The sequence below is a fragment of the Felis catus genome, chromosome B2 (genome assembly GCF_018350175.1).
Source record: "Felis catus isolate Fca126 chromosome B2, F.catus_Fca126_mat1.0, whole genome shotgun sequence".
Lineage (NCBI taxonomy): Eukaryota > Metazoa > Chordata > Mammalia > Carnivora > Felidae > Felis > Felis catus.
In genome coordinates, this window is record NC_058372.1 from 106,982,903 (window position 1) to 107,009,560 (window position 26,658).

Below are 26,658 nucleotides of genomic sequence, written 5' to 3' on the forward strand. Positions count from 1 at the left end.
GTTTAAATGATTTAAAATTAAACAAAATTGAAAATCCTGGTCCTCGGTCACACTAGACATATTTGGCCCATGTGGCCAGTGACTACCACAGTAGATAGCAGATAGAGAAGAGGTCCGCCTATAGACAATGCTGTTTTATGGTATTCTGTCTTTACTCTTTGTGTTATTCATATTTCATTGATCGCTTTCTCAGGATGCAAGTAAAATTCAATACATTCAATTAAAAAGTCATAAAATGTAATTTTATGACCAATATAATAAGTCAAATTACCTTATTTCCCTTTAAAAATAAAGCTCTTCAATATAGGTAGTAAATAGTAACTAATGTAAATACTAGTTATTACAAAATTTTCAGAAAATTGTGAACATTCAGATCTATCCACATTTAAGGAATCATCCCATAACATGTTCTTCTTTACCTGTCTTCTGCTAATATCTACGCTTCGCTCTAATTCCATTTTAGCAGCTGCCAATTCTTGATGATGACTGTGCCGTAACAAATCAATTGCAGCCGCATGTTGATGGTTTAGTTCTGATCGTAAGGAAGCTGGAATCCGAGGGAAAAAAGAGCTTTAGTATATTGAAAAATATTACTGATACTTTACGTAAAAATTATAAAAGTCACAGAATATTATTTTTAAAATTAGGACACTTGTATATGCCCATTAAAATATCATAGACTGTCATAGAATGTCATGAATTTAAAGGTCATCCAGCTTTGATAAGAACAAGAAAATTTTCATCTGCTCAACAAATCAAGGAATTTCCATATATGCTTTGAGTTTGGCAGTAAGGTGCTAATGGAAATGAAATATTTTTAACTTTTCTCATTCACTACTGGAATAACATCATTTTAGAACTGAATAATACCACAACATATATTCATTTAGGAAGCAACTTCCCACCCAGGTAAGAATTCTTCCACAATATTTCTGAAAGATGTTAAGCACTGGCTGGTGAGTGCTCTTAGTGATTTGTAAATCATCATTTTTATTTGAATTTGAGATTATTTGATACAATCCACATTTACTGAATGTCAGGTACTATACTAAGGGAGAACAAAATATGACCCTGTTCTAATAACTGCATAGGCTACAGGGAAAGGCATCATGCCAGGGAATTAAGTGGAATATCAGAAATGAATATTAGTTATAAGGAAAGCACAGCAGTGGAAGCACCATTTCCTAGGAGAAGGAAATTAGGAATGCTATCACAAAGGAACTGTCACAGGGCCTCAGTCTATAGCACTGAGTAGGGGTTCTCCAAGTGGAGAAAGAGAAAAGCATAAATGAGAAAGGGATAAGATATGCAAAAGCAGAGAGAACCTAATTTATCAGGTAAACTATAGGAAGATGGTGTGGCAGATGCCCACAGAACATGTGGTCATACTGGAAAGAAAATGGAGCCCAGTCTGAGAAAGTTGTAGCATAAAATGCTTTTTACTTTATGTTTAGGTTCATGGTTCTCAGTCTGGGATATGTGTGGCAGTATATCTGAGGGACTTTTAGCGTATACAATATCATCATCTGAAACATGAACTGTACTCAAAGATTTAGGGGAAAGTCATTACTTTCATGTTAATACAAAGGAGATGTGAGTAAAATGCAAATTATATATTCTAAAGCTAAAACATAAGATGACTTCAAAGAAATGCTGTGCTTGTAGCTAGTCAATTTAGGCTCTTCCTGAGGCCTCCACATAGGGCATAAGTTTAGTCTCCCCTGGTATGAAGGGCGGCTTCAGTGGAAAAACTTGACAGGCAGTGAGGTGGTATATGGGAATCAGTGAAGGATTTAAAGTTGGGAAGTTACATGGTGAGATTTGAGTCTTACACAGATTAGCCAGACTGGAGTCTGAAGGATGAACTGAAGGAACAAAGATCAGCGAGAAGGTTATGACAATAACCCAGGTGAAAAATGATATGACTATGAAAAGTGGAGGAAATAACAGAATGTGGAAGCAAAAGAAAATAAGTTCTCCTAGCTTCCTGGCTTGGGCAACTGGGTAAACAGTGACACTCTTAGTTAAAATGGAAGGTACAGGAATGGCAATATACTTTGGACTTGAGAAAGATGGTAAGCTAATATTTAAAAATATAGAATATAATTTACAATATCTAACTTTCTACTATGCAATAAGAAATAGAAATCTAATTCACAAGGAAAGGAGTTCGGTCTCGAAATACATATTTGGAGTCACTAGCACAATAGACAGTAGTTGGAGCCATAGCTGTGAATCCAATCAACCGGGAAAAGCCTGAAGACTGAAAAACAGACCAAAAGGCTGGGGACTAAAGATTGGGAAACAGCCATATTTAACAGATGCATAGAAAACAGGAGCAGCAAGTGAAGATTCTTAAAAAGCAGAGGTCAGAATGCAGTGCGGTGAGTATATGATCATGGAGACCAATGGGAAAAGAAGATTCAAGAAGGTCAAAGAGGTCAAATGATGCAGACAGAACAAATATGATGAGAGCTAGTGAGAATATATGAATTTGGAATTTCAAAGTTCAATGGTGACTTCAGGGACAGTAATTTCAATAGTATAAGGGGTGCAAAATGTAGACCTGAAGGATCCTGACAAAGGACTGGTACCTAGAATACATGAAGAACTCCCAAAACTCAACAGTAAAAATACAAACAATCCAGTTAGAAAAGATATACAGATGGCAAATGAATACCTGAAAACATGTTCAACATAAGTAGCCATTAGAGAAGTGCAAAGTAAAATTCACAATGAGGTAATACCACACTCCTATCTGAATGGCTAAAATACAAAACAGTGACATCAAATGCTGGTAAGGATGTGAAAGAAAGTGTCACTCATTCATTGCTGGTGAGAATGTGAAAAGGTACAGCCACTCTGGAAAACAGTTTCTTAACTAAACCTACAATCATCATATGATCCAGCAACTCTACTCCTAGGCATTTATCTCAGAGAAATGAAAGCTTACTCTTACACAAAACTGAAAACACCAGATGTCCTTCAATGGGTAAAGAATAACAACTGTCCTTCAGCAATAAAAAGGGACAAACTATTGATACATACGACAACCTGGATGAATCTCCAGAGAATTATGCTGAGTGAAAAAAAAAATCACCAAAAGGTGATATGTTATTCCATTTATAACATTTTTTAAACGACAAAATAATAGAAATGGATAACAGATTAATGGTTTCCAGGCATCAAAGGTGGGGAGGAAAGGGAAGTAGGTGTTGCTATAAATGGGATCCTCATGGTAATGGGAGTGTTCTGTGTTTTGACAGTATCAATGTCAGTATCCTGGTTGTGATATGAACTACAGTTTTGAAAGATGTTACCAATAGGGGAAACTGTCTAAAGTGTTCAGAGGATCTCTCTGTATTATTTCTTACATGCTCATATGAATCTATAACTATCTCAAAATAAAAAAGTTTAATTAAAATCACAAAAAGTCCTTTTGTCAACAAAGAGGTATTTAATCAAGTTTCAATGGACTAAACAATAGTGCTAACACTTGGCCTGTTTCTACTTCTTTTCATACAGTTGTGGAAAGTCTGTGCTTCCCTTGGGCCAGAATTCTCCAAAGGCTACCTCTGCATTGGACTGTATGCTCCTTGTATGTAAAGACAGACCAGCAGTTCACTTTTTAGTTCTCCTTGCTCAGCAGTTTCTGTAGCATGTAAACAGGTATTCCACAAATGTTTGATAAACATTCTCACGATGATTTTCACCCTGGCTATTGCAGTGTCTTGTCACAGAGGAAGAGGAGAGAACTATGACGACCTGGCCTAGGGCTCCCAGCAATAATAGAGATGATGTATTGGGTCAAATGGCTTTGCCTTTGAGGCCCAAAGTATTCACAACACTTTGGTCTTCTCTGTTTCCAATTCCTACTTAGAAAGCATATGCCACTGAAATGTGACAACATACAATAAAAACTTGTATTAAGAGATTTTGGGGAAAAAAACAAACAGAAGGAAAATGAGATGGTAGGAATAAAGTTACCAAACAACACCAAACCCCCCCACCCCCAAACTCTTTAAATACCTATGCAGTATTTCTTCAAAACTCAACTGATCTCTTCATAAGAAGGGTAGTGATTTGAACACTTCAAAGATTAAAATCCCAATAAAAAATATCTGAAAAATACCTAAGCAAAAAGTCAGACCTAAAGAGTTTTCTCATACAAACAAAATCCTGAAGTGGGAAAAAAAACAAAACAAAAACAAACAACCCATATGACTATCATGTCTAAGGACGTGTGGCTCCATACTTATCTACTCCTTTCGGTCACTGGAAAGTCAGGGCAACTCCATTTAGTCTCTTAATAGGTGGAAGCCCCAGTGAGTGATGCTTACATAGCCAGAGTACAGAGAAAGGTGAGGGGACCTCACTTCATTGTGTTCTATCCATTCTACTCCTCCATACTCACCCCTTCATCTGATAACTTCAAATATGCAAAACACTTAGATACTCATTTCAGTGTGTCAAAAATTAAAAATAAAACTTTGTCATTTCATGTTGAATTTTAAAGAAGATACAAATAAATATGACAAGATTATAATCCTTTCAAAATACCAAGCATAGCCTTTCCTTCATCTTCTAATTCAAACCGAAGAGTCTGAAGTTCCTGTTCCATTTCTATCCGGAAGCCCTCCATTGACTCTCTATGTGCATCTTTTAATGACTGAAGCTCTGCAGAATGTTTTTGTTGTAAATGATTTTCAAGAGCCTAAAACAGGAGAAATGTATTCAATTTATTATGTTAGAATACAGGAAAGAAAATGAAAGCAAAATAAAAAATTGTGGGGGGAGGCAAAAAATAAATAAATTACTAAAACTCAGTTATTTAAGAAAAACAAGGCATTTTTAATTCATCTTCAAGGATATTTTATATATAACAACCATTAGAAACTAAATTAAAAGGGTCACTTCAGTAGGACAATCCTTATGAAACCAGTTGATCCAATGTATTGTGTTTAAATTGGGATGCCAGCCCTTTACCTAAGGTAGTTTTCCACTAAAGTCATTTTCTGAAGTTGTTGAGGGGTGTAAGGCACCTAAATGAACGAATATTTCCTCTGTGTGCACAAACTTAGGAAGAGAGGAGGAGTGCATTAACAAGAAAAGATCTCCTTCTGATCAGGAAAAGACAGATGACAGATGGCTTTTACAACTCCAACCTTATCAAATATTTTGTAATGACTTTCTACAGGCATTTGGAAACAGAAGAAAATCTGTGAGAGTAGGGAACTGGAAAAGTAAACAGACCTCTCACATGATTAGTTCTAAAAGCCTAACCAGAGAAAATAGACTACATATATGTGGCTAAAACTAAGAGAAGTTATGTGGCCACGGGAGAAAAACAGAGCTCAGCGTACCTCAAGGATACAGACTGAACTGACAAGAAGGGTTTTTCTTACCATAATCTGTAACGTGAAAGGTTTCTGAGAAAGATACCATGTTGTAACTAGGGCTATATTTCCCTAGCCATTACTCTAAAATCCTGTTTTTATAAGTTAATATTTGGCTACTTATGCTCACTGTTTCTCAAGTGTTTTATTTCTGAAAAACAAAGCACAGGTTTCTTTAAATATAGTAAAATATGGAACTTTTAATCTAGACAACTTTAGTTACTTAGGTAGCTTAGCTACCTAGTGATGCACAACTTTTGAAAAATGATTAACATTCTAAAGAGACTGAATGTGTAAAATTAAAGTACTGATACAAGAGGTTATATGTTACTCTCATTCACAAATGATACCAACAAAAAGATTATTTAACAATCATGTCTAATTGTGTGTGTGTGTGCGCAAGCACGCGCATGCACCTTTGTTAAGGTACAGATAACATACAATATTAGGTTCAGATACAACATACTGATTCAACATTTATGAACACTATGAAATAGTCACCAGAAGTGTAATCACCACCTATCACCATACAAAGTTATTATAATATTACTGACTATATTGCTTATATTGTACTTTACTACATCTCCAGGTCTTCTTTTATAATTGGAAGTTTGTACCCCTTAATCCCCATCACCTACTTTGCTCATTCCGCCCCCCCCCCCCGCCCCCATCTCCTCCCATCTGGCAACCACAAGTTTATTCTCTGCATTTATTAGTCTGTTTAGGTTTTGTTTGTTCATTTGTTTTCTTTTTGTTCAGTACATACAAGTGAAATCCTACAGTATCTGCCTTTCTCTGACTTATTTCACTTAGTATAATACCCCCCGGTCCACCCATGTTATCACAAATGGCAAGATTTCATTCTTTTAATGGCTGAGTAATATTCCATTGTGTGTGTGTGTGTGTGTGTGTGTGTGTGTGTGTATTGAAAGATACACACACACACACAATCTTTATCCATTGATCTACCGATGGACACTTAGGTTGCTTCTATATCTTGGCTATTTTAAATAGTGCTGCCATGAATACAGGAGTGCAGATATCTTTTCATTTTCTTCAGATAAGTACCCAGAAGGGAAATTGCTGTATCACGCAGGAGCTCTATTTTTAATTTTGGGGGGAACCTCCATACTGTTTTCCACAATGGCTGTACCAGTTTACATTCCCTTTTCTCCACATCCTTGCCAACACTTATTTCTTGTCTTTTAATACCAGCCATTCTGAGAGGTGATATCTCATTGTGGTTTTGATGTGCATTTCCTTGATGATTAGTGATATTGGGTATCTTTTCCTGTATCCATTGGCCATTTGTATGCCTTCTTTGGAAAATGTTTATTCTGGTCTCCCACCTGTTTTTTTAATCAGACTGTGGTTTTTTGGTGTTGAGTTCTATAAGTTCTTTATATATTTTGAATAGTCATTTTTTATTGGATAAATCATTTGCAAATATCCTCTCCCATTCATTGAGTTGCCTTTTTGTTTTATTGATGGTTTCCTTTACTAGCAAAAGCTTTTTTACTTTTATTTAAAAAATGTTTTTTTTCTTTTTTCTTCTTTTTTAGAGAGAGAGCAGGAGAGAGGGGCAGAGGAAGAGAGAGAGAATCTTAAGTAGAATCCATACCCAGCACACAGCCTGATGCAGGACTTGTTCTCATGACCCTGGAATCAGGACTGAGCCGAAATGAAGAGTTGTATGCTCAACTGACTGAGCCACCCAGACGCCCCAGGTCTTTAATCCTTTTGGGGTTTATTTTTGTAGATGGTATAAGAAAGTGGTCCAGTTTCATTCTTTTGCACATTTTTCCGGGCATCATTTATTGAAGAGACTGTCTTTTTCCCATTATATATTCTTGTTGTAAACTAATTGACCATGGGTTTATTTCTGGACTCTGTATTCTGTTCCATTGGTCTGTGTTTTTGTGCCAGTACCATACTGTTTTGATTTCTATAGCTTAGTAGTATAGTTTGAAATCAGGAAGAGTGATAGCTCCAGTTCTGTTGTTCTTTCTCAAGATTACTTTGGCTGTTCAGGGTCTTGCAGTAATTCCATACAAATTCTTAGGATTATTTGTTCTAAATCTGTGGAAGACGCCATTGCATTTTTAAAAAATGAAATTGCTGTTTATTTTCAATTCACATTATATACACAAACATTAACTTCTGGGGAGAAGGGATTTTTTAAATTGTTTTTATATTAAACACTCAGTGCTCATCATGACAAGTGAATTCCTTAATCCCCATCACCTATTCCACCCATCTTCGAACCCATCTACCCGCCTCTGGTAACCATCCAGTTTGTTCTCTATACTTGAGTCTGTTTCTTGGTTTGCCTCTAACTTTCATTTCCTTTTGCTCATTTGTTTTTCTTTTCTTAAATTTCACATATGAGTAAAATTATATGGTATTTGTCTTTCTCTGATTGACTTATTTCACTTAGCATTATAGTCTTTAGCTGCATCTATGTCACTGAAATAGCAAGATTTCATTCTATTTTATAGCTGAATAATATTCCACTGGATATATATACCACATCTTTATCCATTCATCTATCAATGGATACTTGGGCTGCTTCCATATATTGACTATTGTAAATACTTCTGCTATAAATATAGGGGTACATACATCCCTTTGAATTAGTGTTTTTGTATTCTTTGTGTAAATACCCAGTAGGGCAATTGCTGGGTTATAGGGTAGTTTATTTTTTTTTAATGTTTATTTTTTTGAAGAGGGCATGGGCAGGGGAGAAGGAGAGAGAGAATCCCAAGCAGGCTCCATGCTATCAGCGCAGAGCCTGATACGGGGCTCAATCTCACAAACTGAGATTATGACCTGAGCCAAAATCAAGAGTCAGATGCTTAACTGACTGAGCCACTCAGGCGCCTCAGGTACTTCTGTTTTTAATTTTTTGAGGAACCTTCATACTGTTTTCCATAGTGGCTGCACCAGTTTGCATTCCTATAATAGTTCAAGAGGGTTCCTTTTTTAAAAAAAGTTTTTATTTACTTATTTTTGAGAGAGACAGTACAAACGGGGAAGGGGCAGAGAGAGAGGGAGAGAGAGAATCCCAAGCAGGCTCGCACTACCAGCACAGAGCCCGATGCAGAGCTCAAACTCACAAACCATGAGATCATGACCTGAGCCAAAACCAAGAGTCACTTAACTGACTGAGCCACCCAGGCACCCCAAGGGTTCCTCTTCCTCCACATCCTTGTCAACAACTGTTGTTTCCTATGTTACTGATTTTAGCCATTCTGACAGGTGTGAGGTCATCTCTCATTGTAGTTTTGGTTTGCATTTCTGTGAAGATAAGTGATGTTGAGCATCTTTTTATGAATGTGTTGGCCATCTGTATGTCTTATTTGGAGGAATGTCTGTTCATGTCTTCTGGCTATTTTTAATTGAATTATTTCTTTTCTGGGTGTTGAGTCATAGAAAGTTCTTTTTATATTTTGGATACTGATCCTTTATTAGATAGGTCATTTGCAAATATCTTCTTCCATTCAGTGTTTCCTTCACTGTGCAGAAGCTTCCTTTTTTGATGCAGTCCCAAGCTTATTTTTGTTTTTGTACCCCTTGCCTCAGGGAACCTTTCTAGAAAAAAGTTGCCATGGAAAGTTGTCAAGAGAATTATTGCTTGTGTTCTCTTTTAGGATTTTTATGGTTGCAGGTTTCATATTTAGGTCTTTAATTCATTTTGAATTTATTTTTGTGTATGGTGTAAGAAAGTGGTTCAGTTTAATTCTTTTGCATGTTGCTGTCCAGTTTTCTCAATACCATTTGTCAACAAGATATTTTTGGATATTCTTTCCTGCTTTGTCAAAGATTAATTGACCAGAAAACTGTGGGTTTATTTCTGGATAGTCTATTCTGTTCCATTCATCTGTATGTCTATTTTTGTGCCAGTCCACACTGTTCTCATTACTACAGCTTTGTAGTGTAACTTGAAGTCTGGAATTGTGATGACTCCAGTTTTGCTTTTCTCTTTCAAGTTTGTTTTGGCGATTTGGGATCTTTTGCAATTCCATAAATATTTTAGGACTGTTTGTTCTAATTCTGTGAAAAATGCTGTTGGTAATTTGATAGGGATTGCATTAAATGTGTAGATTTCTTGGGGCGCCTGAGTGGCGCAGTCGGTTGAGCGTCCGACTTCAGCCAGGTCACGATCTCACGGTCCGTGAGTTCGAGCCCTGCGTCGGGCTCTGGGCTGATGGCTCAGAGCCTGGAGCCTGTTTCCGATTCTGTGTCTCCCTCTCTCTCTGCCCCTCCCCTGTTCATGCTCTGTCTCTCTCTGTCCCAAAAATAAAAATAAAAAAAACGTTAAAAAAAATGTGTAGATTTCTTTGAGTAGTATACATATTTTAGTATTTGTTAAATAGAATATTTGTTCTTCCAGTCCATAAGCATGGAATGTCTTTCCATTTCATTGTGTCATCTTCAATTTCTTTTGTCAGTGTTTTAAAGTTTTCAGAGTATAGATCCTTCACCTCTCTGGTTAGGTTTATTCCTAGGTATCTTATTATTTTTGGTGCAATTACAAATGGGATTATTTTCTTCATTCCACTTTCTGCTGCTTCATTATTAGTGTACAGAAATGCAATAGATTTCTGCACACTGATTTTGAATTCTACAACTTTACTGAATTCATTTTTTCAGTTCTAGCCTTTGTGTGTGTGTGTGTGTGTGTGTGTGTGTGTGTGTGTGTGTGTGTGGAGTCTTTCAGGTTTATCTCTGTATAGTATCATATATATCATATCTACAAAGGATGAAAGTTATACTTCTTCCTTACTAATATGGATGTCTTTTATTTCTTTGTGTTATCTGATTGCTGTGTTTAGGACTTCTAGTACCATGCTGAATAAAAGTGGTGAGAGTGGACATCCTGGTCTTGTTCCTGACCTTATAGGATAGGTTCTTTTTTCCCCATTGGGGGTGATGTTAGCTATAGGTTTTTCACATAAAGCCTTTATTTAGTTGATGTATGTTCCTCTAAACTGAGTTTGTTCAAGGTTTTTATTATGAATCAATGTTGTACTTTGTCAAATGCTTTTCCTCCATCTCTTGAAATGATCATATGTGATGTATCACGCTGACTGAATATTGAACTCTTGCAACCAGAGAATAAATCCCACTTGACCATGAGAATGATTTTTTTTACTGTATTGTTGGAATCTGTTAGTATTTTGTTGAGGAGTTTTGCATCTATGTTTCATCAGAGATACTGGCCTGTTGGTCTCTTTTTTAGTGGTGTCTTTATCTGGTTTTGGTATCAGGATAATGCTGGCACCATAGAATGAATTTGGCAGTTTTATTTCCCTCTCTATTTTTTGCAATACTTTGGGAAGAGTAGGTATTAACTCTTTAAATGTTTGGTAGATTTCACCTGTGAAGCCATCTGATCTTGGACTTTTGTTTGTTGGGATTTTTTTGATTACTGATGCAATTTTTTTTGTTGGTTATCAGTCTGCTCAAATTTCTTTATTTCCTCCTGTTTCAATTTTGGCAGGTTACATGTTTCTAGGAATTTATCCATCTTTCCTAGGTTGTCCAATTAATTGATATATAGTTTTTCATAATATTCTCTTATAGTTGCTCACATTTCTGTGGTGTTGGTTGTTATTTCTCCCCTCTCACTTCCGGTTTTATTTATTTGGGTCCTTTGTCTTTTTTTCCTTCATAAGTCTGGCTAGAGGTTCATCAATTTTATTCATTTTTTTTTCTTCAAAGAACCACCTCCTGGTTTCAGTGATTTTTTTTTTAGCTCTATTATCATTTATTTCTGCTCTAATCTTTATTATTTCCTTCCTTCTGCTGGTTTTAAGTTTTGTTTGTTCTTTTTCTGGTTCCTTTGTTGTAAGGTTAGGTTGTTTATTTGAGATTCTTCTTGATTCCTGAGGTAGGCCTGAATTGCTATAAACTTCCCTCTTAGAACCACTTTGCTGCATCACAAAGGTTTTGAACTGTTGTGTTTTCATTTTCATTTGTTTACATGTACTTTTAAATTTCTTCTTTTATTTCCTGGTTGACCCATTCATTGTTTAGTAACATGTTATTTACCTTCATGTATTTGTGGTCTTTCCAGATTTTTTCTGGTGGCTGACTTCTAGTTTCATAGCGTTGAGGTCAGAAAAGGTACATGGTATGACTTCATTCTTGTATTTTTTGAGGCTTGTTTTGTGGCCTAATATGTGATCTATTCTGGAGAATGTTTCATGTGCACTTGAAAACAGTGTGTATTTTGCTGTTTTAGGATGGAATGTTCTAAATATATCTGTTAAATCTCTCTGGTTCAATGTGTCATTCAAAGCCATTGTTTCCTTGGTGATCTTCTGTTTAGACGATCTAGCCTTTGATGTAAGTGCAGTGGTAAAGTTCCCTATAATTGTTCTAGTATCAATTAGTTCCTTTATGCTTGCTATTAACTACTTCATGTATTTGGGTGTTCCCATGTTGGTTGCATAAATATTTACAATAGTCATATCCTCTTGTTGGACTATGCCCTTTATTATTATGTAAGTATCCTTCTTTGTCTCGTTAATCTTTGTTCTAAAGTCAGTTTTGTTCAATATACGTATTGCTACCCCAGTTTTCTTTTGACATAACATCCATTTGTATGATAGATGTTTCTCCAACACTTTCAACCTGCAGAGGTCTCTAGGTCTCAAATGAGACTCTTGTAGAATGCCATTGCAATTTCAATAGTGACTGCATTGAAGCTGGAGATTGCTTGGGTAGCATGGAAATTTTAACAATATTAATTCTTCGAATCCAGGAACATGACATATCTTTCCACTTATTTGTGTTATCTTCAATTTCTTTCACCCACGTCAGTTTTCAGAGTACAAGTCCCACCTCATTGGTTAAATTTATTCCTAGGTATTTTACTCTTTTGATGCCATTGTACATGGGATGGTTTTCTTAATTTCTCTGATAGTTGTTATTACTGTATAGACATCCAACAGGTTTCTGTATCCAACAGGTTTCTATATATTAATTTTGTATATTGCAACTTTACTGAATTCATTTATTCTAATAGTTTTTTGGTGGATTCTTTAGGATTTTCAATGTATAGTATCATGTTATCTATAAATAGTGACAGTTTTACTTCTTCCTTATCAATCTGGATGCCTTTTATTTCTTTTTCTTGTCTGATTGCTGTGGCTGGGACTTGGAATACTATGTTTAACAAAAGTGGTGAAAGAGGGCTTCTTTGTCTTGTTCCTGGTATTAGAGGAAAAGCTTTCAGCTTTTCTTTGTTAAGTATGAGGTTAGCTGTGGTTTTGTCACTGGTAGCCTTTATTATATTAGGGCGTGTTCCATTTATACCCACTTTGTTGAGAGTTTTTATCATAAATGAATGTTGAATTTTGTCAAATGCTTTTCCTTGCATCTACTGAGATGATCATGTGATTTTTATCCTTCATTTAATAATGCAGTAAATTACACTGATTTGCAGATATGGAACCATTCTTGTATCCCTGGAATAAATCCCATGTGATCATGATGTATGGATTTCTCTAAATGTATTGTTAATTTTGGTTTGCTAATACTTTGTTCACAGTTTTCACATCTATATTCATCATGGATAATGGAAATAAGGCCCAATTTTTAACCAATGAAACTTCCTTAACTTTCCAGATAAGATCGATAGACTATAATTTATTGGATAGGCTAGTCAATTGTTTTTAATGGAATGTGATTTTGTTTTAACAATTTCTTTACAGCCTACTACTTCTTAAAATAGTTGCCTGCACCCAAATAAAGGATTGAAAACAACCTATATTGGGGCGCCTGGGTGGCTCAGTCGGTTGAGCGTCTGCCTTCAGCTCAGGTCATGATCTCACCCTCCATGAGTTCGAGCCCCATGTCAGGCTCTGTGCTCACAGCTCAGAGCCTGGAGCCTGCTTCAGATTCTGTGTATCCCTGTGTCTCTCTGCCCCTCCCCTGCTCATGCTCTGTCTCTCTGTGTCTCAAAAATAAATAAAAACATTAAAAAAAGGTTTTTTTTAAAAGAAAACAACCTATATGATTAATTTACTATATATGGTGCAAATTATTGTTAGTAAAACTGCATTTTCTATCAAATATTTTATCTTAATTATAAAGTCCTTAGAATAAAATGAAAAATACAGTGTTAAGAAATAAACTGAACCAAAATTAATCACACTACGACAGTGTCTTACACAGAAGAAGAATAATGTATCTATTTGATTTAAATCTCTTTTGTATGATCTTTCTGTATCACTACTTATTCACATAGCCTTTGGGGAGGTATACAGGGAATTGTACTATTTTAAAATGTCTCCAATTTCATTTTATTGTGAATTTTTTATAGGAGGGGTAGTAGTCTGAGGATAAAAATATGGGATAAAAAATATAAATTCCTTAGATATTTGTGCCTTTTGTAGATCCAACCTGAGAGAGAAAACTGAAAAATTTGATGAAAGGCAATTATAAGTTCAAAACAGTATTAAGTGATTACAGTGGTTACAACTCAGTAGGACCATGCTAAATTTATTTAACCACCATCAATTATACGACAAACCAGATGGTGTATCGGCCATAGCATGAATTTGGCATTATGGTGGGAAACAGAAATAAAATGTTGGCCCTAGTTTAATCTGTGTAACTAGTATGTATGCTTAATCATTCTGACCCCCACAAGAAAAATTCTAGAAAACACAATGAAATAAAGCAATATATAATTTTTTGGAGGCAAAAAATGAATTCTTAAGAACATGAAGGCTTATAATTATTAGGCTGTCAGATACCTCAGAACATATATCACATTAAACTTACTCTTTGTTCCTTTTCCTTTTCTTCTTCCATAGTTTGAAATGCAAGGACATGTGCTTCTTTCAAAGATTTATGTCTCTGTTGATGTTGTTCCTCTAATTCTTCAAGCTCTTGTGTAAGTCGTTGTCGCTCTTGTGTGAACTGGGCTTGCAGTTGCTGCAAAGAAGTCTGAGACTGGGAAAGCTGCATCTCCAGATTCTGTTTCAGCAAGGAAATCTATGCCACAGAATGGTACACAATGAAGAATAAATACAAGGCATACTTCACAACAAATTTCCAATCTAAGGGAAAAAAGCATTTCCAAGATATTAACTAAAGTAAAATAATTGCCTTAAGTATCCACTTAAAATGTTTTGCAATATATTATAAATATTTAATATTTAGGTATCACCACTTGTAATTCTATTTATAATATCCTAAAAATAGACAGTTTTATTGGTATTTAGTTTGTGGACTAGCTAAAGAACACCCGACATTTAGAAATACAGTGAACACCTGTGTTATAGTGCGATAAAAATTCATAATATGAAATAAAAACAGGACAACTAATGTTAATGTATTTATTAGGTTACAGTCCTTCAAGGAGATAGTATAAATAGTTAAATTGCTGATTTGTGAGGTGGTAGAATTGAGTAGTTAAGAATGGGGGCTCTGAGTTAAAATCCTAGCTCCGCCACTTACTAGACCAATACCTCACCAGGCCATGTGAGCTGAAGTGTGTTACTACACATTAGTGTAGTGTTCACTTAGAACAGCCCCTGGCATGTAATAAGTGCTCAATAATGGTTTTTGAGGATTTTTTGAGGATTTAAAAAATTACTCTTTATAAAAGATTTTTCCATTTATGGTTTAAAATCCTTATGTAAAAAAAAAGATGTTCACTTTTGAATTTTAATTCAAACAATTTGTAAACTTCAAGCTTTTTAAAACCACAAACATCCCACAGTCCTCTATTTATATCCTCACAATGTCAGGTACTTTTCTTTACTGATGGAAAACTGACTTGTCACTCCTTTTGAAACAGACATCACCCTTAATGTCTGCATTGCTTCTGAGTCCCTTTTAAAGAATAAAAGCACAAACGCATGTATACGTATATATACATATGTCATTTGTTTGTTTGATATAACCATTTAATTTGATCTATTTCTCTTCTCATACACAGGAAAATCTAACTTGGAACTAGATAACTCAACCATATTGTAATAGAAGTTTGAAGCTAAGGAACATAGGAGAACCAGACAAAAAGTTGTCAATTGTATTCCATTAATTTAAGATGCTATATGTGTTTATATACAAGTGAAACAGTTTCTGTGGCCAAGAAGACTAAGGCAGAGAGGAAAGTGAGTTTTGTAAATGGGATAAGATATTCTTTTGACTGATGAAAGGCAGGTATAGGATGCCTCACATGTCTCACAAAGGAAAAGGGACCTGGGAAAGAAAAAGGGTGGAGAATCATCAGAGATGCAAAAAATAAGGAGAATGTTACAACAGCAGCTAAGGACATACTTGTAGAGTAGGAAGACTAAGACAAATTATACCATGTGACTTCTCACCATTTTATACAAAGAAAATCAGGATGAAATGAATATTAAGGACAGTCCAGAAAGAAAAGGTACATTACAAAAGGGTAAAATGTGTTGTTTGTGAACACTAATGTGTAATTGGTAGTCATTTTCTTCCCAGCTAGCTGGCCCTTGAAACAGAAAAGGCACCTACCTGCCCACTCTCTTCCCAAGTTCAACCTTTGTCTCATACCCAGCATGGGGACCCATGTGACACCCTTGTCTCTAGTGATAACTTATTAGAACATATATGGAAATGTTAGGAAAAGACCATGTTACATGTAGCATAATGATTGATATTTTCAAAGTGATTAACTGGCCCCTGGCCAAGTAAGGACCAGTGAACAAACTGCTCACTAAGCTATCTGCCCTCGTATGCATCTGCATACACTCAAAGAAAGGGGGCATGTTTTTCAAACTTGCACACAGGTACCATATGGACTAGTAGTAGCCATGGGTCCAGTCCTTTAATTAAGTGTGCACTTAGATTAGTAAGAAGCCAATCAGTTCATAGCAGTGCATCTTATTTTCTGCAATACCCACTTCAAAAATTCAGTGCATCAAAAAGAGCTCTCCAATATGTTAATTGGACTACAGTGGACTCACATTTTAACTATTTAAGGATGAAACTTATGAAGAAATAGAGTATTTAAAATGATAAACCACAGTAATAGAACAGTAACATATTTAAAATCTAAGGACACTTTTGGGGCACATGGGTGGCTCAGTCAGTTAAGCATCCGACTCTTGATTCTGATTCAGGTCATGATCTCGCAGTGCCCGAGTTTGAGACCCATGTTGGACTCTGTGCTGTGTAGAGCCTGCTTGGAAGTCTGTCTCCCTCTCTCTCTTGCTCTCAAAAATAAACTTTAAAAAAAATTATAAAAGAAAAAAAATCTAAGGACACTTTCAAACCTCTCTAGCTTAAATGAAATACATTTAAATATTTTACAAAATAATATAGTTTACCTTGAAAAAATTCCAAAGTATTATTTTTCATTTTGGGATATAAGATCAATTTTTGTTATCTATATCCAATAAAATATAAATATGCAAAAAAGACATTATCATGCAATTTAGTGTTCAAATATACTTAGATATTCTGTATTCTTAACTTTAAAAGCACACCAAAATAATATTAAGGCTATATAAAATCTCTAGATTCATGCTCAATACCATAAGATGAATTATATGCAGAAAGCCTTTATCATGCAATGCAGCATCAAAACTTATTTCGCTCATTTTATAAATAAGTTAGTAGCATTGCATTAAATTATCAGCCTTTATTCAATGTGACAGTTACATGGCACTTTAAAACACAGAAATAATGAGCAAAGCAATGTAAAATGAACTAATGTTTTATGTATAGCTGTAACTTAAACAGATGAGTATATTTCATGAAAATACATAATTAATATAAAACTTCATTAATTCAAAATAAAAGAGAACAAAGATAGACTTCACATCAAATAGTATAGGCAATCTTTATCAGTACTTTTATTACAGAATTATAGAAAGCCATTTCTCATAAATGAATGAGAATGGTTGTTCAAATTATATATTCAAAGTATCTAGTTATGTGGTATTAGTTTATTTACATGTGTTATAATTTTAAATTTTAATGCTTTTTGCTTTGTTGGTTTTAAATAAACCAAAAGAATCCTTATTTCAGAAAAGAATTTTAGTAATTTAAAAAATTCTTACCACAGGAGTTGGATATGAATTATATAGTATATTCTATTGATTAATAGCTACGAGATATTTTGCAAACAGTTTTAAAGGCCAATAGAAATTGCTACCCTCGGACCTCTACCACTTAAAACGCTGATATATTTTCAAATATAAAGTGTTGTAAACTTTTCAAAAAGACTATAATTAAAAACATATGGATACATTTTTCTGGAGAATGGAAAGTTTTATCTATTTCCTAGGGGCAATTTCACAAGGAGTCTGTACCTTCACAATGGTGTATGAAAAAACACCCTCAAAATAGAAAATGAATCAAATCTGAAGTACTGGATGTGATAGGATGTCAACATGGGATATGGAATTATGTTAGGCCAAATACTTAACAATTTTGACAAGAAAAGTCAACACAAATTATAAGAAAGTCTAAACCATATGATATCAGTTCAATACTTTCAAATATATAAAGCAACATTAAAAACTGCTAACACAGGCTTAGAGAAAACTTATTACTATATCAACAACTTCTATAAATGTTCATGTAAAACATTTGAAGGTCCCTGAATATTTTAGCTCCTTTTTTTGTTTGTTTGTTTTTAACCACTAATTTGCTATTTTTGAAGAGTCTAGCTAAAAAAGTAAATTTAAGCTTAGGAAAATTATGACCATTCTGAGAAAATTCTCAATTGTTCATAATTTCTTGGTATTTTTCTAAGAAAACCTATAAACTGAATTTATCAATTAAGAACCCCAAAAATGCCTACTTAATGTCCTTAAGATATTTCTGCAGTATGTTCCCAATCACTCTTTCATTCTTAGTTGAAAGAAAGTAGACAGCTTTTATAAAGGACAAAGGTCTCAATAACCACTTGTCTTTTAGAACAAGACAGTATATAGCAGACAACTGTTTGCATGGAAGGCTGGGCAAGAATGTGTGGAGGGGGTGGGTAGTTGCTCACTCTGCTGAACAACACTGACACGGTCATGTTTTATTTGGATGAGGACAACTTAGAAGAGCTGATACTCAATGACTGATGTTACCAAAGGGAATTAATTAATGGGGATTTCATTGTGTCACCAACTCCTTTTACCTTTTATATGGATGAATCAAGGCATTCTCATTCTAGTTACCAATTGATTTAACTTCAATTTAAGGTTTTTCCATTTATAACTATTTAAGTAAAGATGACTATGTTGTCACAAGTATTCTGAAGTACAATTCTGACAATAATCTTACCTTATTTGGGTTCTTATCTCTATCCCAATCAGTATATTTGTCAAAAAGACTGGATTAATATAGTGATCATGCCCAAATCCTTACTAGGTTATATGTGAATTTCTAACTGTAGTCTTATTTCACCAACATTGGGATAAATATCTTTGTTGCTTATTTTTAAATACATTTTTTAGTGGCACTTAGGTAGCTCAGTCGGTTAAGCATCTGACTATGGCTCAGATCATGATCTCACAGTTGGTGAGTTCAAGCCCTGTGTTGGGCTCTGTGCTGACAGCTCAGAGCCTGGAGCCTGCTTCAGATTCTGTGTCTCTGCCCCTCCTGTGCTCATGCTGTCTCTTTCTTTCTCAAAAATAAATAAACATTAAAAAATTTTTAAAAATACATTTTAAAAATGATGTTCAATGTATTCATGTATTTCTAATTATGTTTTAGGTAGAAAGCAAAGTTTAATTTTTTTAACTTTCTATAATTTATTTATTTTTTACAATTTATATCCAAGTTAGTTAGCACATGGTGCAATGATGATTTCAGGAGTAGATTACTTAAGCCCCTTACTCATTTAGCCCATCCCCCCTCCCACATCCTCTCCAGCAAACCTCTGTTTGTTCTCTATATTTAAGAGTCTCTTCTGTTTTGTCCCCCTCCCTGTTTTTATATTATTTTTGCTTCCCTTCATGTTCATGTCTTTTGTATCTTAAAGTCCTCATATGAATGAAATCATATGATATTTGTCTTTCTCTAATTTCGCTTAGCGTAATACCCTCAAGTTCCATCCCTGTAGTTGCAAATGGCAAGATTTCATTCTTTTTGATTGCCGAGTAATACTCCATTGTATGTATATACCACATCTTCTTTATCCATTCATCCATCAATGGACATTTGGGCTCTTTCCATAGGCAAAGTTTAATTTTAAAGGTAGATAAAGCTGTCTTTTCTTGCATAGTAGAAATAATTTAGAAAGGTATGAGGAAATAGTTTCACTCCAGAAGTATCAAAATTTTATAGGACATCTCTAGACTCAAGCTTTGAGTCCTCTAGGACAGGAGTTGCCAAACTGCAGCCTGTTGTAAATTAAGTTTTACTAGAACACGGCCACACAGATTTGTTCACATATTGTTATGGCCACTTTCATCCTACAACAGCAACAGAGTCAAGTAGCTACCAGAAAAACTGCAGGGCCTACAAGGCCAAAAGTATTTACCATCTGGCGCTTTATAGAAAAAGTTGGTGAACCTCTGGCCTAGGATATCAAAAAAATATTCAAAGATCTTCAGCTCTGTTTTTTTTAAAGAACAATGTTGGGAACGGTAAACATAAATTTCATTTTTTATTTTCATATTATATATGAAAATTTTTTAAAGAGGTGTTTATATTGGAATATTACTTTGAAGCTTAATTTCTGCATATTTAAGTAAAAACAATAGCTTTGGCAATTCCTAGGAAAGGGACTTACTTCATTTCACTTAAATCTTTTCATAATTACAACATCAAAATATAAAATACGTCCTGAATCTCATGAACCTTCACAACTAACACCTGTTAATTGATATTACTTTTTCAAAAAATAAACTAGTTTACCAAAAGAAAAAATATATTTACACTTATTTCCATTGTTTTGACAGTCAAGTAGTTAACAGTTTTCAAAAATATTTTTCAGAGTAATTTAAATAACGAATTCTATGTTTGAAAGGTAAAATCTTGCTCGGCTTTGTAATAAAAATTTGCTTATTAATACAATGTGGTAGAGGTATGCACATACACAAACAAATGGCTGAAAGTTAGAAGCTTTTGTTACCCATATACGAAACATAACTTATTGAATACCGAAGTGTATTTTTTATATTGTAAGTTAAAGCTGTAAAGCAGTGATGATATTTATGCAAAATCAAAAGTGCAACATGCCCTTGTGTACAAATTGTAAGTGCCGTTCACTTACATTGTTGATAGATTTATGCAAAGCTTCACCCAGAGAGTGCCGCTAGGAAGAAAAGATCAAAGGAATAAAGGGAAACATTCAGAAATCAACTAAGTGAAAGAAAGAGGAATATAAAAGGGAGAGTAAAACACAGAACATTAGTTATAATATGCTCAAGAAAAAATAAGTTGAAAACAGTTTTTCGGAAAGGAATTAGACCAAAAAAATTAAGACACACAATCTAAATTATCTGTAGTCCCTTAAGACAGTATCTGATGCTTGTGGGATGGCAGACTTACCCATGCAAAATACTGAAGGCCAGCACATATAAATCAGAATTCAGTTGGAAAGATAATGGTTATTGAAGGACGTAGAAGAAATCTTACTGTTCTAAATTCCTCCCAGAAATCTACAATATAAAATGCTTCAAAGCATTATACTCAGTACTGATATAAGCTCATGAAAGACTTCTCAAGAGAAATGAGCAGATGAGAACTGAAACACTAACTTGATTGACTACATAATTTGGGGGCCAAAAATAAATATGAGATAATCATTAAAAATGTGAACATTTACTAATAATCTGATTTTATATTTAGGGGGAAGAAAGAAGAGATGCTTTTATATCTCTTCAGTCCTATTTTCTAGGATATATTTGGCAAAATTATTTATGATCTGGGTTCATTTTTCAGAAGTTCATTGAAATTTTCAGTGATATAAAACAACTGGAAATACCCACACCCTCTCTTTCCCCAAATATGAGAGAAAATGTATTTCATTTTCAATTGCCTCATTTTTTTTTTGCTTTCTAAAAATACAAAATAGTATTTTAAATTTATATTATTAATTTAAATAAGTGCCTGTGGAATACTTTCTACTTTGGACACTATAATTAAATTTTCAGACAGAAAATAATTCTCTCTTTCATAATGTGATTATTCCTTGGTGTGTCATAAGCTAAAACTAGTTTTTATTTGGTAAACAATTTATTTAGACTAATATAAGATACAGTTTAAGATACAAATATATCTGAGTTATAAAAATAAGCTGAGAAAAAAAAGATTAATTTCTATTTAGTTATTCCATAACTGATCAATTTAAAGTTTCTCATTGATTTAATACATAAAATTACATACAGAATACATAATATACATAATATATATTTTGTAAATGCATATATACTTTTTCTTTTATATACGTCATATTAATTTTATTTACTTTTTCTTCATGCTTTCTCATACTCAATATTCTTTATATACTAAAAAGACACTTCTCCAGACTTTACAAAATTTACAAAAAGCTAAGGGACTTTTAATTGTTTTTCTTGTTTGTTTTACTTCTTTTATTTCTCAGAAGTGATGTTCTAGTACTAGAAGTTAATCTAAAATGTATGGCATTTACTTAGGAAGTAGATTTGATTTTTCATTCTTTAAGATATCATCAGACAAAAATATGTATGTTATTTAGGATTCCTGAACTAATTGATAAGCTAGGCTAACACAACATATCAAAATGGCATGCCAGGTCTTCCCTTAGGAATTCTAGACTTTAGATTCTGTACAAAAGAAGTGTATTTGAACACTTGGAATCTAAACTCACATGGGTACTGCCTCTGTCAACACACTGTTACAGGCCATGGAAATATCTAAACCAAAAGATATGGTCCTTGAGCTGTGACCTGGGGTGACTTACATCACAGACTTGGCTGCAGCAATGGGGAAACGCACTAGTGCTATTGGGTCACAATACCCTAATTGGTTAATACATAAATGAAGTAAGATTAGTTTTTCAACTAAAAAATCTTTATTGGGGTACTATTAAATTCCAGGAAATAATCTTAAGTACAGAGTGATATAGAGAGTTGAATAAGACCATAAAACAAACATACAAAAAACAAATTCAAAAATAAGAAGTTGATGACATTGTAGTATTCTACAATAATAAAAAAAAAGATTGCTGTGATAGGAAATGACTGGAAGTGATACTGGGTAGATGGTAAGGAAAGATCTTTTGAAAGAAGTGAAATTTGAACTTGAAATCAATGAAAAAGCCAGCCACAAAATGAGATAACTGATCCTGGGGAAAGTGTGTCCAGGCAAATGGATTAGCTAGCACAAAGAGCCTGAGGTGGAAGTGAGTTGTGAGTGACTGGATGTACATGTGTATATGATATGTGTGCTGGGGGGAAGGTTTGTGAAGATGACAAAAGATGGGTGATTTTTCAGGGGCCAGATGTCTTAGGGTCTTATAGGACAATAAAGGAGTCAGAATAAGAGCCTTAATTCAATGAAGCGCCTCGAGAGAATTTTAAGGAGGGGAATGACAAGATCTGATTACATCATAAAAGACTGCTTTGAGTACTTCTGAAGAAAAGTGACAGTGGGGAGGCTGGATAGGAAGCTTGGTGCAGTATTTACTAGGGTAGATAAAAGCTGATGGTATGTTTTAGAGGTGGAATAAATAGGATTGACAGATTACATGAGAGATAAAGGAAAGAGAAATCAAGGATGACTCTTTGGTTTCTGTTCTGAGCCACAAGCAGTGCCAAGAAATGAAGATGATGGGTTGGCAAACGGAGATTGGGAATCAGTATTTCTGAGTCAGGCAGGTGAAATTTGAGATGCCAATTATCCAATCAAATGATTTTGAGTTCAGGTGAAGATATCAAGGCTAGAGATTTAACTTTGGAAGTCACTGACACATAGATGGTATTTATGCCATAACACAGATGAGATTCCCCAAGTAAATGTCTGCTTGAAAGAATATTGGATGAACTAAAAGTCTGTGTGCAAAGATGTTACTCAGCAAGCATTCTATATAAGCAAGATCCATGTTGATAAAAACTGATGCCCTATATAATAGTCCATTTGTTTTAAAACAACTTAAGCTTCTTGTTAGTTTTTGAGATGAGTAAAAAGGGCCTCAGGACATCCTCTTCCACTGATAGCACTCTGATTTCTCAACATTGAAAGCCTACTGAATGTGTTTCAGAATTTCTTTTCTTGAAAGATGAATATAATCAGACTTTCAGATAAGTGAGAAAGAAAACAAAATAAAAAGTTGCTGTGCTTAATAAGAAATTTAGAGCTTTGTATGTAAGAAACTATGCTCTTAGGAATCATCACATTTATTCTAAACCTGAGTTTATTCATTTAGAAAATAGCACAAGGTTTTACATGTTTGCAATCTGTAAACATATTGGTATATAAATATTAAAATCCACTGAATTACAGGCTTTTGGAGGACAATGACTGTCTTATTCACAGTTTGTATCCAAAGTGCCTAAAGGTATGTGGCAAAATGTAAATGGATCAATGAATGCTTATTTCAACACTGAACGATGTGGAATTTTATTATTTAGTTTTTGCTACTCTCTACCTTACTTTTCCTTTCCCCCATAATAACATAAGCAGTAAAAAGAAAGCTTCAAAGTTAAAAAGAAAAAAGTTATTTAGAAAAAATACATACATCCAAATCATGCAAAAATCCTGTTGACAGAGGCCAAAAGATTCTAAGACTTCGAAACGAATCCTCTCACAGAAATGAACTAGTGAGTATACCAAATATACTATTTCCTCAAAATATTGATCAAAACAAAGACCGACAAGAGGGAACGATATTTGTTGAATGGCACCTAACTCGTCCCACTGTATTCTATTCTCCATTCTGCAGAATTTTGAAATTATAATACTTGAATATTTCATACTCCTGATTAAAATCTTCCAACAGCTCCTCATCGCTCTTTAGATAAACTCCCAGCCTTGGGGATCACAAGACCCCAAGTGATCCAACCCTGCTTACCTCCCCAGCTTCCTGGCTCTCTACTCTCCAGAGCAAAGGTGTTTGGGGGCTGCCTGAGGGCCTTTGCATATATGTCCCCTTCTGCTTAGGATGCTGTTCTTTTCCTCTTTCCCTGATTCCTGCCTCTCTTCCAGGTCTTAGGTAAAGGATTCTATAGGCAAAGAAACCTTCCCCAAGTTTCCAGACTATGTTAGGTTCCCATGGTACACATGTTGTGTACCACAGTTATAATGAGTTAATGTATCCAACTGTTATTTCTATTTTCCTTCCTTTCTAGATTATAAGCATTGGGAAGGCAGAGATTATTATGACTCCATTATGGGTCTAGCACACTACATGGTGTTATCAGCACTAAATTTTTGACAGATGTCAAAATGTCATCAAATGTCGACAGAATAAAATTCTCATTACTAAAACAAGAAACGTCATTTATCAAATTTTTGATTTCCTTGAAACAATAGGTACAATGATCTTACACTGCAATTCAAGTAAAATACGTTAAAGCCTAATGAAATGTTCCAAAATTCAATATTTAATATATAATATGGTAATTTTTTAAAGCAAATTATGTAAAGTCCTTTTCTAATATTAATTTCAAGTTTTACTAATATCTACAGAAAAGCAACCAACAAACTTAAGTTTTAAGAGTGAAAATCACAACTTTAATAATTATCCTAGGGGTGCCTGGATGACTCAGTCGGTTAAGCATCCAACTTCGGCTCAGGTCATGATTTTGTGGTTCACAAGTTCGAGCCCCTCATCAGGCTCTGTGCTGTCAGCTCAGAGCCTGGAGCCTGCTTCAGATTCTGTGTCTCCCTCTCTCTCTGCCCCTCCCTTGCTCGTGCTCTCTCTCAAAAAAAAAAATAATAATAATTAAAAAAAATAATTCTCCTAAAGCAAAAAATTGAAGAAAAATTCATGAACAATTGTTCAGTATTTAAACTAAAGTAGTAATGGGGCGCCTGGGTGGCGCAGTTGGTTAAGCGTCCGACTTCAGCCAGGTCACGATCTCGCGGTCCGTGAGTTCGAGCCCTGCGTCAGGCTCTGGGCTGATGGCTCGGAGCCTGGAGCCTGTTTCCGATTCTGTGTCTCCCTCTCTCTCTGCCCCTCCCCCGTTCATGCTCTGTCTCTCCCTGTCCCAAAAATAAATAAACGTTGAAAAAAAAAAACAAAACAAAAAACTAAAGTAGTAATAACAGGCACACAATAAATGCAATTAGAGACAAGCTAATGTTAGATAATTCTTAACACTCTCCTCAGAGATTATCTTAAATAACTGTATAATCATATACCCATTGAAATTTTTCAGATCCAAAATGCTTTTTTTAGTACCTTGTCATATGAAATAGAAATATATTAAGTTGATTTGTTACTACAGTGCTATCTCAATGTTCATAAGTATTTTTCAGATGTGTTCTGGGTCCTGCTACCTCTGAAAGAGACACAAACTGCTCTGCATTTCATCAAAGGTCTTACTATAGTATTTTGCAGAACTTATATATATGCTTAGTACACATTAATCACTACCCAGTATTTTAAGCATCTCTTTTTAAAGCCAGGTGTAGGCATCATTGTTCCATCTCTTCAGTCTCTTCTCCTAAAGGTACCAATTTAAGAACTGGATAAACTTCTAAAAAGGGAGGTTTGGGTAGGGAAAAGAAAATGAAACATTTTTAGATTTGTGAATTAATTCAGAAAACAATTTAGTACTATTTATCTTGGAAAAAAAAATCTCAAGATGAAGAACACTAACAACTTAAGTCTGATAAAAGAGGATATAATATAGTTAAAATAATGTCATTATTATTTTTTTTTAAAGAAAGAGAGGGTGCAAGTGAGCAACAGGCAAAGAGAGACAGAGTCCCACGAGGGGCAGAGAGAGAGAGAGAAGCAAGGCTCACCAAAGCAGGGCTGTGTTCACCCACGGTGGGGCTTGAGCTCACCCTGTGTGGGACTCGAACTCACAAACCATGCGATCATAACCTGAGCCAGTCAGATGCTTAACTGACTAAGCCACCCAGGGGCTCCAACATCATGAATTTTTTTGACTGAAGAGAAATGAAGAACAAGCTTCCATATTTACGAAGGAAAAGACTGCATATTAACTTTGAATCCAGGAACTAAAAGTATGGAAGATAATGGATGTTGGCTGGGTTTTGGTAGACTTTAATTCCATTGCACATTTTCTGAGAAAGCAAAATTGGGTCCTGCCTGCTATTCTCACTCTCTATTCTAGGTGGCTTTTCTCTATGTTTTATTACACTT

General features: G+C 34.7%; 1 protein-coding gene across 11 annotated transcripts in view; it reads right to left on the reverse strand.

The window, feature by feature from the left end:
- The window catches only part of FAM184A (family with sequence similarity 184 member A), a 122,405-nt gene that overhangs the window by 16,139 nt on the left and 79,608 nt on the right, over positions 1-26,658 (reverse strand). For 7 of the 11 annotated variants that reach the window (XM_019831140.3, XM_019831139.3, XM_045057963.1 and 4 more), the window contains exons 10-13: positions 20,614-20,655; positions 14,193-14,405; positions 4,561-4,714; positions 420-547 (exon numbers count right to left, since the gene is read on the reverse strand). In XM_019831140.3, the coding sequence (XP_019686699.2) occupies positions 420-547; positions 4,561-4,714; positions 14,193-14,405; positions 20,614-20,655 (537 nt within the window). The remainder of the gene's footprint in view (positions 1-419; positions 548-4,560; positions 4,715-14,192; positions 14,406-20,613; positions 20,656-26,658) is intronic. The other 4 variants (XM_019831144.3, XM_019831142.3, XM_003986510.6 and 1 more) reach the window with 1 other exon arrangement.